Here is a 13,449-nt window from a genome sequence, read left to right on the forward strand (position 1 = left end):
TTTTCTGAGCTTGTGTACAGCCCTACACTTGCAGGTGGACTTCTAGATTCCCAGGAATATGTCAGAGCTTTTCAGAGTTGCTGTGGACTTCTCACTTTTCTTTTGAAGCCTTTTGGTTAGCTTATCATTTGCTCCAACTGTTATCCACCAACCCGGGCAGCTGTGAAGTTAATCAATTGCCTCTAATTATTTTAAACAAATGCCCCCAGGAAAAAAGCTTTTTACACTGGGTGAGAGCTCCAAGTCAGGTCAAATAAACACAGCCTTGCAAGTGGGGTCTTCCAAGGATCCACCAGACAGGCCACATAATGACAATTCTCTGGGAATGTGGTTTTAAAGGAGCTCCAGCAATGGTTAAGTGCTTGACTACTAGCTGAAAGTTTGGCAGTTCAAATGCACTCAGAGGCACCTTGGAAGACAGGACTGGTAACCTACTTCTGAAAGTTCACAGTGTTGAAAATCCTATGAAGCAGTTCTACTCTGAACACATGGGTTGCCTTGAGTCAGAAATGACTCAATGGCAACTAACAACAACAACAACAACAACAACAACTCTGTTCTGCCCCCTCTGGTGGCTGCCAGGGTGCTGGTTTCACTGTTATCGCAGGCTGTTTGTTTTCCAGGTTAACATGGAACTGGAAAAGGGAAAATGGGAACAGAACAAGTTAAAAGACCATAAAGATTGCTGTTCTTGTGGAGAGTCAGCCATTTTTCTTGAATAAGTGCTCCCTGGATTGCTGCAAGCCTTTGATTAATTTTTAGAATTCTGAAAAAGTTGATTTTGAAAATTTTCACCAGTTGCTTCATTGCCTTTATGGATGAGAAATTTTTGACGATCTTTACTCTGCCATTTTGCTGATGTCCTCCCTGGAAAGTTTTTTCTCTAAGAAGAAGGGTCAGGGGATCATTTCACTGCACTTGTATGCTAAAACTATAGTTAGAACAAATCATAACTGATAATAATTGAAGTTCATTACAAGTGTATCAAATTGTTTAAATTGTGTTTACATTGTTTAAAATCTTATCATTGCATATCTCTTAATAAATAGAAAGTAATATATTTTGTGCTTTTAATTTTTCTAAGAAATATTTATAGAAAAACCACAATTTGGCAGAATTATGTTTTAATGTAGATTCTAAGTTTCCCAGCCCCTGAACAGAAGCCCTAAAGTCCTAGTCTGGCTTCTATGCCATACCTGGAGCATGTAGGGTCCAGATAGAATTGGCCAATGGTCAGGATCAGGGCTTGGTGTGGGAGCCAGAGTAGCTATGCCTGGAAAGCCTAGGGGTGTAGTTGAGAGTGGATTGTGAGCAGAGCACAACTGAGAGGCTAATTGTGGGTACTTGGAAGGGAAAAGGAAGAAATTGTTCGAAGTAGAACTACCTATGTCCCTGGGCCAGAAAGAACTGGGCCCAGCTAGGGTCTGGCCCCCACGGGTTAGAAGGTTCAGAAAATGGCTAATGTATCTTATAATGTCCCAGGCATAGAGATGAATGAGCAGGGAATTCAGCACCTCTTCTGACCCCAGTTGGGTGGCCACTTGCTGGGTGATGGGGAGGGCAGCTGGGTAAATATGAGAGTCATATTGAAAGTAATATGAAAGTAAAAGGTTCACCTCTTTGTTTTCAGATATGTTTGCACGCAGAAAACCAAAATGCCCTCTTAACTCCCAAGGGCAATGCCTTACACTCCCACAGTAGGCACTTGTATGCTGAATTGAAGACCTAAAGGAAAGAAGTTTGTAGTTGTAGTCCAGGAAGTGTTTAGAGAGTTTTCCTATAATAGCCCAAGGCTCAGAAAAACCCCAAAGTCTCCAGGTAGGTTGGGCTTCACCTCTGTGTAGGTATGAGACCTCATGTTTGGGGAGCAGAGGCTGATCTCTCCAGTGGCCCAAATTTTGGCCCAACCTGTTCTTTTTTTTTCTAGAGGCGGGCCTGGAGGGCAGTGCCAGCCCCTGCTACTGCCCCCTTAAAGCTATGCCATAGGTGCCCAGTGAGATCTGTTCTCTGCCTTCACCTCAACCCCTGCCTGCCCCACCCCCCAACTCTGCCTGTTGCCTGGGATTCTGTAACAGGAAGTTCTCAACTAGACTTCCTGGGGAGGGGAAAAGAGGTGGAAAGGGAAAAGTAGCACAAGTATAGGGAGCTCAGAGACACAGCTTCTTCCTGTTCACCAGGCTGGGAGTTCCCAGGGACCGGGCCTCTTCCTTTTCTGTCATTCCTCATACTTCCCCCATGCACCACCCCCAGCCATACTCAGAACTTACTACATAAGGCCAAGAATCTTCTCCCCTCAAGCTTCTGGAAAGATCTCCAGGCAAGATGAAGTAAATGGCTCGCCTTAGAATAAAAAACAGGTTGTTCTCTGGGAACCGAGGTGTGTGCAAAAGAGGGTAGGGTGTCAGCAGAAGCCCCACTGAGCTGGACAATGTCAGGAAAGGAAACCACCCAGCTACCACTGTGTTCTCCTTCAAGGCTGGGTCTGGGCAGGCCTCCTCTGTCAGGGAAGGACTATGGAGCTGTTCCCAGATAATGGTATTTTCTTCTAATGCTTTTCAAAATATGCTCATGTATATGTATGTGTGAGTGAAGCAGAGACAGAGGTAAGAAATGGATCCAGATCTTAAAGGCCTTAAATGCCAGAGCTTGGATTTTTTCCTAAGTGACATGATTGGATTTCAGAAAGAGTTTCTTGGCTGTTGTATGGACTGGATTGAAGGGTCCAAGAGTAGAGAGAGTTAGGAGGCCACTGTAGTGGTCAGGCTAGAAATGGAAAGGTCTGATGTGGAACAGTGGCCGGGGAATGGAAAGGTAGGACACAGGGCTTGTACTCAGGGAGGGGAGAAGGGACCAGAGAGCTCAGTGAGGGAGAGGTCAGTGGAAGAAGGTCTTGATCTAGAGCCAGAGCCAGAGCCAGGTCTTGGGGAACAGGAGCAAAGACTTTCCAAGAAAACCCATATCTTAGGCTCAGGGAGAGGTCTTGACCAGAGCTAAGTGCATTCATAGGGTGTTAGAAGGGAAATTGGGGCAGACTCTTGGGAAGCACAGAGTCATAGAATAGGGGCTTTAGGCTCCGGTTCTAGGTTTTCTGCAGTGGCCACTTAGCCCCTCTTCATAACTTCTGGAGAAGGGAGCGCCTTGTTTCTGCATATCATCCCCCAGCCCAGGGGTTCGGCGGAGACTGATGAGGAATTCTGGCCACGATGAAGCTGCTGGAAGCTCCATAGAGGAGGGACAGGACCCCCAGATCCAGATGTGCAGAGAGAGAGATAACTTGGAAGGCACAAGAAGCACTGCCATGGCTCGGGGTATTGGGCTGGGCAAGGCTGGAAGGGACCAGAGTCCTTGGCATCCTGAGGAGTAGGGGTAGAGGTGGCTTCCAGGCCAACTCCCTCCCCTTCCCCCATCTTCAAGATCTAGCTTTTTCTCATGGTTTCTGCCATTCTAGTTTCCCCCAACCTCTGAACCTCTTTTTTTGGTGTCAGTGAGGGAGGAAGTATTGGGAGTAGAGCACTTCTTGGCCTAGAATCAGGCCCATTGGGTGGTAGTTTCAGAGACTCACTTTCAGCTGGCTCCCCATTCTTGGCAGAATACTCACCAGGCTGGGGCTGGGCCACGCTGTTGAAGGAGGTGGGGAGAGGCTGGGTCTGAGATTCTAGGCCTCTAGAAGCAGGACACCAAGGTTTCAACTGAGCCTTGGTTACTGATTTTGTGTGTGACCTCAGGTCAGTGCCCTCCTCTCTCAGAGCCTCAGTTTGCCCATCTGTGTTTTTGTGATTAATGGGATAAATAGCAGAGATGGGACTAGAAACCAGATCCTAAGTCAAGGGTCAACGTGATGGTTAGTTTTATGTGTCAACCTGACTAGGCTACAGTGCACAGTTATTCAGTTAAACACACATCTAGGTATTGCTGTGAAGGTATTTTGTAGATGTAGTTAATATCTACAATCAATTGACTTTAAGTAAAGCAGATTATCCCCAATAATTTTTTTTCACCCAACAAATTGAAAGGCCTTAAGAACAAAACTGACTTCTCCCTGAGCCTAAGATATGGGTTTTTTGTTTTTGTTTTTTTTTTTGAAGGGTCTTTGCCCCTGTTCCCTCAGACCTGGCTCTGGCTCTAGATCAAGACTTTGTCTACTGACTCCCCCTCACCAAGCTCTCTAGTCCTTTCACCCCTCCTGAGTACAAGCCCAGTGTCCCACCTCTCTATCTCCTGAAGAAGTAGAAATTTTGCCTGCTGGCCTGTGGCCTGTCTATAGATTTCAGACTTGCCAGCCCCCACAATCATGTAAAGCTAGTTCCTTTAATTAAATCAGACACACACACATATATATACATATGTATATATATACATACATGTATTTATGTATATATGTATTAGATATACATAACACACATATATAAAATTTCCTATTGGTTCTGTTTCTCTGGTAGAACCCTGATATAGCCAGTTTGCTGGATTTGGTCAGAGAGAGGTTCCCCTACCCTTTGGCCCTGCCCACTGAGTGCTCAGTGGGCATGGAGTACAGTGTGCTCTACAGTCCATACAGGCTGTAAGACACCCCTGCCTGCCGTCAGTCCCCTTCTAAAGGTCTTCACTTCCTCCAGTGAACCCTCATAGATTGCTTTTCCCCACTCCATGATATCTCAGGCAGCACACACTGCTTGGTCTAGGGCTGTCTGTCCCATAGAACTTTCTGCGACTATGGAAATGCTCTATAATCTTTGTTGTCCAATAGTGTAGCCACTAGGCACGTGTGGATCTTGAGCACTTGAAGTGTGGCTTAGAGTGTTTGAGGAACTGAATTTTAACTAATGTTAAAATTAAATTTAAGAAGCCACAAAGCCACATGTGGCTAGTGGCTACCATATTGGGCAATATAGGTTCTAGTCTCCTTGTTTTTTGTCTATCATAAGTTAATTAATAAGTTACAATTTATTGAGCACTTAGTCTGTGCCAAGCTTTGCATAAGTGCTTTACAGACACATCTCAATGAATCCCGGAAATCCCATTTCAGAGGTGAAGGAACCAAGGCTCAGAGAGGTTAGGTAAACTGATTTCAGGTTGAAGAGAAAGCCGGTGGGCCATCCGAGTATGTTATGCTCTCCAGCCATTTAGGGAGCTTTCCAGGGACCAGCCTGAGTGTCTTCCTTCTATAGCTACTCTACAGCACATGGTTGGACACCAGGGCCCAGAGAGGCTTGTTAGGAAGTACCAATTGGTGTATACTTCTGGTGAAAAGGAGGTAAGCTAATTCCATTCCTTCCTCACCTCCTGGGGAGCCAGGGATCCTAACTTCTGACATTCCACCTTCAGACAGCTCTGTCCTTGCCTCTCTCCTAGAGCACAGTGTCCTTTGGGTCACTGAACTTAACTAAGTGCCAGGTGCAGCAGGTTGCAGGGAGGGGTCACAGGCAGGCCCAGGGGAAGCTGTTGGGCTGGGAGCTGGGGCCTGGAAGAATTCTTCTGGTTTTAAAACAAGCCAACCACAAATAGTATTATAGTAGCTACCTTTTATTGAGCACTTACTTTGTGCCAGGCACTTTACATATATGTGTGCTTATAATTCTTACAACCTGGGAGGTAGGCATTATTATCATCATTTTAGAGATGAGGAAACCGAGGCTCAGAGAGGTTAAGCAGCTTGCTCAAGGTCACACAGCTGGTGGATGAGTAGTATAATGAACACTCAAGATGGGCATCTGTGAGTGCCTCAAAGCTTTCATCACACATTTGCCACACTGAAAAAATACACGGGTTGAAGGAATGGGCAAAGGGACACATTCTCCAGGGGGCGGGGGAGCAGTTCTGCTGTCAAAACTGTTGAGAGGTGCTAAGTCCCGCTGTTTCCCACCTTCCCTCCCCCTCTAGCAAGACATTCCTTTCCCAGACCCAGCTGCAAAGTCAGGAAAAACTCTCTACTCTGGCTGAAGTTCCTCTTCTTAGAAACAGAAAATGACTGAGATGAAAACTCTTATCCTGTGTGTGTATTTGCAGGTGTCAGTGTGTGAGTGTAGCTCCCGTACTGGGGCACACCACCACCAGAATACCTTTCCCTGTTAGGCCACATCTCCACCACGTGTGCATAGCGAGGCAGCTGAGGAATCTTGAAAGGGCTGTTTATTTCCTACCAGAGTCCTAGGGTCACCACCTGGGAGGAGGCCAGTTCAACAATCTAAGCCTCAAATTTGCTCCCTGCCCCCTCCCTCCAGGCTTATCCAGCCTCAGGGATGTTGTGTTCATTCCATAGATCCAGTGACAAATGGTCTCTCTCTCTGTCACACACACACACAGGTTCTTGAGTTAAGGCAACAAGTCTGGCCTGTATGACCCTGCAAATCTGCACCAGTCAAGCCAAGGTACAGGGCCCTGGCCCAGGGCTGAGCCCATGTGTGTACACAGGTCAATGCAGTATTTGTTAGGAGTGTCTTCACAAATAGGGGATGACAATGGGTCCATGCTGAGCCCAGTCCTTTTACACCCTGGGAAGAGACCTCCTGCCTCGTTGTTAGTTGGCCAAGCACCTCCATCCCTTCTTCCTAGCTGGGGTGGGGCCAGGTCAGCCACAGTTCAGCCTCAGAGACAAGAGCCAGTGCTAGAACTCAGGGCTTGGCTTTCAGCTCCAAGAATGTGAGCTAAGTGTAGCAGGGGGCTATTTTAGGACTTCAAAGGGGATCAAGCCCCCACCTCAGAAGGACAAAGATGGCCACTCAGGCCAGGGCAGAGGGAGAGATTTCTCTTTGTGCTTTTAAAACCCAACCATGTGTAACAGGAAGAGAGCTGAACTTTTTCCCCTCAGCTCTCTCACCCCCATTCTAGTGAAGAGGTTTCTGCAGATGAATGTGAAAAATGAGAATGAGAAGGGTGGGGTGATAGGATTGTGTGTTGGAGTGGGCATTTGCTTCAGCGCCCCCTCCCCAGGCCCCACAGGAGCTGTCTTGAGCACATTTACTGTCAGCACCCACTTAGTGGGTGGCACAAAGGTAGGGCTTGCTGCGGGTACACAGTGCGGGTATGACGGAGGGTTAAGGACCTGAAGGCAGGCCAGGGATAGGGTTGTGGGGTTCCTGGGGCCTGGGCCGGTCAGGACGCCCAAGTAAAGTAGGCGACCTCATCCAGGTCGACGGGGTAGTCGGTGAGAAGCACCGGTGTCTTGTCAAAAAGCTCGCCCTTGTAGCTGCGCCACTTGCCAGCAGGCAGGTAGACGTCGCGCTCCTGTTTGCCGGGCTCCAGCACTGGCGCCACGAGCAACGTATCCCCGATAAGGAACTGAGAGTCGATGCGGTGCGCCGTCTCATCTCCGGGCGCTATCCACCAGAGGGGTCGCACGATGGGGTCGCCCGTGTCGGTGACTTCACCGGCCAACTCAAGCAATAGCGGCGCTACAAGCGAGGCCCGCAGGGCGGCAAATTTGTGCGCAATGGCCACCACCTCGGCGTCGTAGCGCCAGGGTGGGATGGAGAACTGCATGGCGGGCATGAAGGCGGCCACCTCCAGCCAGCGAACGTAGAGCTCGCGCTCCGGCACATCGCCGCCGCCAGCCATGCGCTCGGGCACCGCGTTACCGCCTACCATGTCAGGCAGGATGAATGGGTAGCCCAGCATGCTGACCGTGAGCACAGCAGGAATGAGCGAGCGCAGCCCCAGATCGTAGCCCCACACCGAGTCACGGTCCACCAGGCGGAAGAAACACGAGATGTTCTGCGACTGGTATCCCACGCGGACCTCGGCTAGCGAGAAGAATGGCAGCGCCATCTCGGTGTAGCGCCGGCTCCACACGCTGGGGTCGGGCAGCGGCCTGTACGTACTGAAGTCCCGCGGGAGGTAGCTGACCTCGCCCGCGTCGAACTTGAAGGAGGATACCGCGTAGCGCGAGCGCAGCCGCCGCAGGTGGCCCTGGAACCAGTCGCGGGCCTCCGGTCGCGTGAAGTCGAGCACCGCGCCGATGCCGTTCCACCAGCGCACCAGAGCAGGCAGCCGGCCCGTAGGCTCGCGCACGAACAGCTCGCGCTCCACGCCCTCACCGAAGCGCGACGAGTTGTAATTGACGAACGGGTGCACCCAGAGCGTGACGCGGAAGCCGGCGTCGCGCAGGCGGCGGAACATGTCGCTGGCGTTGGGGAATTTGACCTCGTCAAAGTCGAAGTCGCCGTAGGCAGACGTGTACATGTCGTCGATTTCCAGGTGGCTGCTGTTGAACCGGTGCTGGCGAATCTGTTGAGCGAACTGCAGCACCTTGTCCTGATCCACACCGCGCCCGTACAGCGCCCACGTGGACCAGATCGGGTCCCGGAAGGCCTCTGGCGCTGGCACCCTCGACGGCTTGTTGAAGTAGCGCCGCACCATGTACTTGTGGATAGAGGTGACGTCTGAGCCGACGCACACGCGGTAGCTGAGCTCCGGCGCAGCGGCGCGGCCGGCAGGCGGCTTGTAGGGAGTGTCGTGGTAGCGCGCCTGCAGCCGCAGCGAGCGCTCCGTGCTGTTCCAGCCCAGGTGGAAGGGCACTGAATCGTTGACTTTAATGGCGGCTGCGCGCGACGATAGCCAGTAGCGCTCAAGGATACCTCCGAAGGCGGCGTCAGAGGAGTAGACATCACTAGTGACGAAAGGCTGCGGCTCTTGCTGGCCGTCCAGGCGGATGGGCCAGTGCTGTGTCCTCATCTCAGCGCCGCCATACCAATGCGCCGCTGAGTCGCCCAGGAACATGGCATGCTCCACAGCGCGCCCTGCTGCCGCCTCCTCCCAGCGAACGCGGTAGCACATGACTGTGTCCTTGGGTCGAACAGTCTGGATGAAGAAGTGCAGCGGACGCCCATCTGCCGTGCGCGAGCAGCCGAGCAGAGCGCCATCGCGGCTGCAAGAATCGAGGTCTAACGCACCTGAGCGAAAAGCCAGGCGGAAGACTTGCTCACCCTTCTGGTTGCGGATGGAGAAGCCGCCGCGGTTGAGATCCAGCAGCTCAGCGCGCAATCGTTCTGCCTTGCGTAAAGAAGCACTGTAGTAGCACCAGGCCACAACTGCGGCCAGCACCAGCAGCAGCCCCAGCACAGCGGAGCCCACCAGCGGTTTCAGATCTTTGGAAGGTTTGGGTTTGGAGGGTGAGAAGTTGTCCGGCAGGAAGGTGTACATGGCGGCGGTAGCGGAGGCCTCGAGGCTATTACTGCCCCGGTGGCTCCCAGGGCGGCGATGGCGGGAGGACTCCTGAGAGTCCTGGGGCATCAGCTCCTACCTAAGGAAGGATCGGGCAGTGAGGCCATGCCACCAAGCCCATCTGAACGTGGCCTTCCGGAGTCTAGAAGGGGAAGAAAGGATGAAACTGAGATCTTTCTTCCGTAGTGTTCTCATTCACTGTAGCAAGAAAGGTGTATACTTTGGGAAGAACTGGGACTTGGGGGCTTGACTAGTGGCAAGTGACCAGCGTGACCAGTGGCAAAGGTGAGCCTCTCAGGATTATCCATCTGGGTTTTACACACCCTTTCTAATGGGCCCCAGTGCTTGTCACAATTAGTCAGGACTTTCTGAATGGTGAGGGGGCAGGTGGCATACATTATTTTTTGGCTGGGAAAAAACCCCAGAGAGGGTTGGGGACTGTCCAGGGGCACAGAGTAAATCAGATATCTGTGGAATCACACATAGGGACAGTTCAGACCCATGTGTGGACAGCCCAGACTGAAGAGAAGGGGAAGGAACTGGAGAGGGCTTGGTCTCCCAGAGGTATGGCCGTGGTGGAAGAGAGGGGATAGGCTAGCTAGCTCCTTGGGACCTTTAACAGGGCAGTAGTTTGGGCGCTGCCACTTCTCCTATATATTGCAACAGTTCCCCCAGTAGGCCTCCTTGCCTCCAATTTCTTCCCCTCCAGTACCTCCTGTTCACAGCAACCATGTGATCTTTCTAAAGCACTTGTGAGATCATATCTCTCCCTAGCTGGGAGAGCTGCTTATGTCCCCTGTGATGAAGTACAGAAGTATAAGCCTTGCAATCGAGGCTCCAGGCATGACGTGGTCTCAGCTGCCTTTTTGACTCCATTTACTGCCAGGCCTATCCTGTGACTACTAGGCTTATTTCTCCCCCAGCCTAAATCTTTCAGTCCACCTGCTTCAGGAAACTTCACCCACCTTGGGCCCACCTTCACCCACCCTAGGGTCAGAGACCCACCACTACACACCCATACTCTCAAACACTGTATTGTAAACATCAGGATAAGGCTGCAGAGAAACATAGGCTTGTGGGGAGGTGTGTGCCCCAATCTGCTGCTCAAGGCCACTGACCCTTCCTGTCCCAGCCCTCAGGACAGAGTCCAACAAAGAAATAGCACTAGGCAGACATACACACTGCCAGCCAGTTGGCCTGCTCCCACTGCTCCAGCTGGGGGGAAGGAGAGAGGGAGACTGGCAAACAGTAATTAGTCTCCTCCCAGATGCCAGTGTCTGTCTCTAAGTCCTCAGCTTCTTCCAAGGAGATGCTGTAACTACTCAGGGTCTTCACCTCCACAGCGGAGACACTAACAAGACCAGGTGCAGATCAGAACTTTGATCACAGATGTCAATACACAGCCCCCCACAATATCCCTCCCCAAGGAGGTGCCATCTCAGGGCCTGATTCTCAGTACCTCCTCCCCTCACCTCTCTAAGTTGGTCAGTCCTAACTGGTCTGGAATAGCCTCTTATTCCCTTTCCTCTCAGCACATTCTGCACACACAATTTAACTTTCCTTCCCCATCCCTCTACGGACACCCCTTCCTGTAGGTACAGGCTAGAAAAGCCCTGCTGGAAAATGCAGGTAGCAGCCTTTAATGGAAGCCCTTAAACTGAGCAGAATCCAAAGAAGGCCTTAGGCAGCCCAGGCTAGATCTGCTGTGCGTTTGTATTCATTCAAGAAAAGTGAGGCACCATTCTGTGCACTAAGGGAATAATGGGAGAGGATCCTCAAAACTTTCATATTAAGTTAGCCCATCTTATCGCCCCTGAAAGTATGGCGAGGCCACCAAAGTGGCCTCAAAAGCCCTTTCCAACACTTTAGTTCTAAGAATCTTAACTTTCTGGAATTCTAAGGTTCTTTGATGAAGGACAGGATCTCCAGGCCTGGGCACCCACTCCAAACAGACACCCAAATGCCACTATAGTATCCAACCCTAACAACAATGCTGAGTGTCAGGCATAGCTACAGTGCCCATCTTACAGACAAGAAAACAGTATCCCAGACAGAAAAATGGATTTGTCTGAAGTCACCCAGTAGCAAGTTTGCCTGAATCCAAAACCCCAGCTCAACCGCCCCACAGCGTAAGTTTGGGGAGATGGGAGAATGATCTGACCTGGCTGCCAAAATGCAGCACAGGAAAGGGGCTATGTAGCCAAGAGAAGATGGGATACGCTTTCATCAGGTGGGTACGGGGCATGGTGAGGTCTGTCTTCCCAGGGACTTGGTGCTGCTGCTTGCTCCAGGTAGACCAAAAAACCAAAACCAAACCCAGTGCCGTCGAGTCGATTCCGACTCATAGCAACCCTATAGGAAGAGTAGAACTGCCCCATAGAGTTTCCAAGGAGCGCCTGGTGGATTTGAACTGCTGACCCTTTGGTTAGCAGCCGTAGCACTTAGCCACTACACCACCAGGATTTCCCCCAGGTAGACGAGGAAGTCTTTAAGGGGAGGGAAAGGGGCAATTTTGATGCTATCTGGTACTGGGGCTGTGGGCAAGAAATTTATGGAAGGGACTGGTGGGGGAAGAAATCTATGGTTCCAGTGTTAACTGTGGCGCTAGAGACCCCTGTAATCTGCCGCCTCCGTAATCTAGCCGTCTACAGGCTAATGCCAGTAAATGGGGTCTGCAGGGCGGGCACCTTGGGCTTTGCCCCTGCCGAGCTCAACCTCAACCTACTCAACACTCAACCTCAGCCTTGAGTGTAGCTCCTAGCTCTGACTGAGAGGGAGCCCGGCCCAACTGAAGGGAGGCCATTCCAAGCTGAGTCGTTTGTCAGACGCAGTTCCCAGGGGGGTGGAAATGTCAAAGGCAACTGGATCTGGCCCATCGCCCTCCCCCGCCTGGCGACGGGATCCGCAAGGATCGAGAGACGGTGTATACAACCTGGAATACTCTGCATCCGCCCCCAGCGTCCGGCCCGACAGCTATTTGTCCGAAGGGAGAGACTGAGGTCATGTGGGCCCGTCGCCTGTTGGAAACTGCGGCCCGAGGAGGGACCCAGGTGTCCAGGCTGGCTCTACCCACTTATCAGTAGGAGGCAAAGTTCAGGAATCATGAGCCCTTAGCAGCCCCCCAAGGTTCTCCCGCTGGGCTCACTCACGGCAGTAATGGCCCCGCAGACGTGGGATTGAAGGGAGGCTCCTGCAGATGCCCTGCGCGCTAGCCAGAGTTGTGAGCCGTTGTGGCTTGGTGGCGGGGCTCAGCCTGGCTGGGGACAGCTGGAGCCCTCCTCGGGCCCCGCCCCCTGGCGGCTTGGCCCCGCCCAGGCCTACGGTCTCACCCCTGGCAGTCGATCCCTCCTTCCATATTGTCACGCGGGTCCAAGGTCCCGCCCCTAGCCCCCACTTTCCTCCCACTGCTGGACCCTCTGCTTCCAGCATTTTTAGCCAGCCACAGGTCCTGTGCCTCTGGCTCAGCCCCTTGCCTGCGGGCCCGCCTCCGCTGGGCAGTCGTTTGCCCGCGTGCGGGCGGGGCTCGGCCCCAGGCCTTTTGGGAAATGTAGTTCTGGAGGAAGGCGAGGCCAGAGAATGTTGAGTTCTTCCACTTCCAGGCTGGGTTTGGGATGTGTATGAGGAGAGAGCCGAAGGGTAAAGTGGCAGGGCTGGCCCCTGGTATTCCTCCCCTTCCAGTGGAAGCCGTCTCGGTCTAACACTCTGACAAGCTCTCAATTTTCCCATGTGGAAAAGAAGTACAGAAACGTCTGGAGGATTTCAGAGCTCAGCGCAGGGAGAGCTCAAAAAAAGGACGCCACAGCGGGAGTCTGTAGCTCCATCAGCGGAGAAGCCTCGGCTGTCAGTTCCCCCCCCGCCCCCCGACTAGACCGGCTATGTACAAGGTCTGGGACTGCGAAGAACCGCCTTCGCTTGGAATTTGCCCCCGCCCCCACACCTGGTTATTTATAGAGTCCACTCTCCCTTTGGAAACCCTAGTGGCATAGTGGTTAAGTGGTACAGCTGCAAACCAATAGGTCGGCAGTTCGAATCCACCAGGTGCTCCTTGGAAACTCTATGGGGCAGTTCTACTGTGTGCTGTAGGGTCACTATGAGTCGGAATCGACTGGACTGCAACGGGTTTGTTTGTTTTTTTTTTTAAGTCCCTCCTTGGTTAAGTACTAAGGCGGCTAACCAAAAGGTCAGCTCTTGGAATCCACCAGGTGCTCCTTGGAAACTCTGTGGGGCAGTTCTGCTCCGCCCTGTACGGTCCCTGTGAGTTGGAATCGATGGCAACGGGTTTGTTAAGGAGTT

The 13,449-nt window shown here is 52.0% G+C and overlaps 1 protein-coding gene across 2 annotated transcripts; it reads right to left on the reverse strand.

The window, feature by feature from the left end:
* Positions 1-4,457: 4,457 nt before the first annotated feature.
* On the reverse strand, positions 4,458-12,568 carry MYORG (myogenesis regulating glycosidase (putative)). Of its 2 annotated transcripts, none has more exons than XM_049895481.1 (2): positions 12,306-12,568; positions 4,458-9,298 (listed from the first exon to the last, which is right to left on the reverse strand). In XM_049895481.1, the coding sequence occupies exon 2, from the start codon at positions 9,223-9,225 to the stop codon at positions 7,090-7,092; it is 2,136 nt and encodes a 711-aa protein (XP_049751438.1). In that variant the 5' UTR covers positions 9,226-9,298; positions 12,306-12,568; the 3' UTR covers positions 4,458-7,089. The 2 variants fall into 2 exon arrangements, with proteins under 2 accessions (XP_049751438.1, XP_049751439.1); XM_049895482.1 differs by having other exon boundaries at positions 12,089-12,568.
* Positions 12,569-13,449: the final 881 nt, after the last annotated feature.

The sequence above is a fragment of the Elephas maximus genome, chromosome 9 (genome assembly GCF_024166365.1).
Source record: "Elephas maximus indicus isolate mEleMax1 chromosome 9, mEleMax1 primary haplotype, whole genome shotgun sequence".
Taxonomy (NCBI): domain Eukaryota; kingdom Metazoa; phylum Chordata; class Mammalia; order Proboscidea; family Elephantidae; genus Elephas; species Elephas maximus.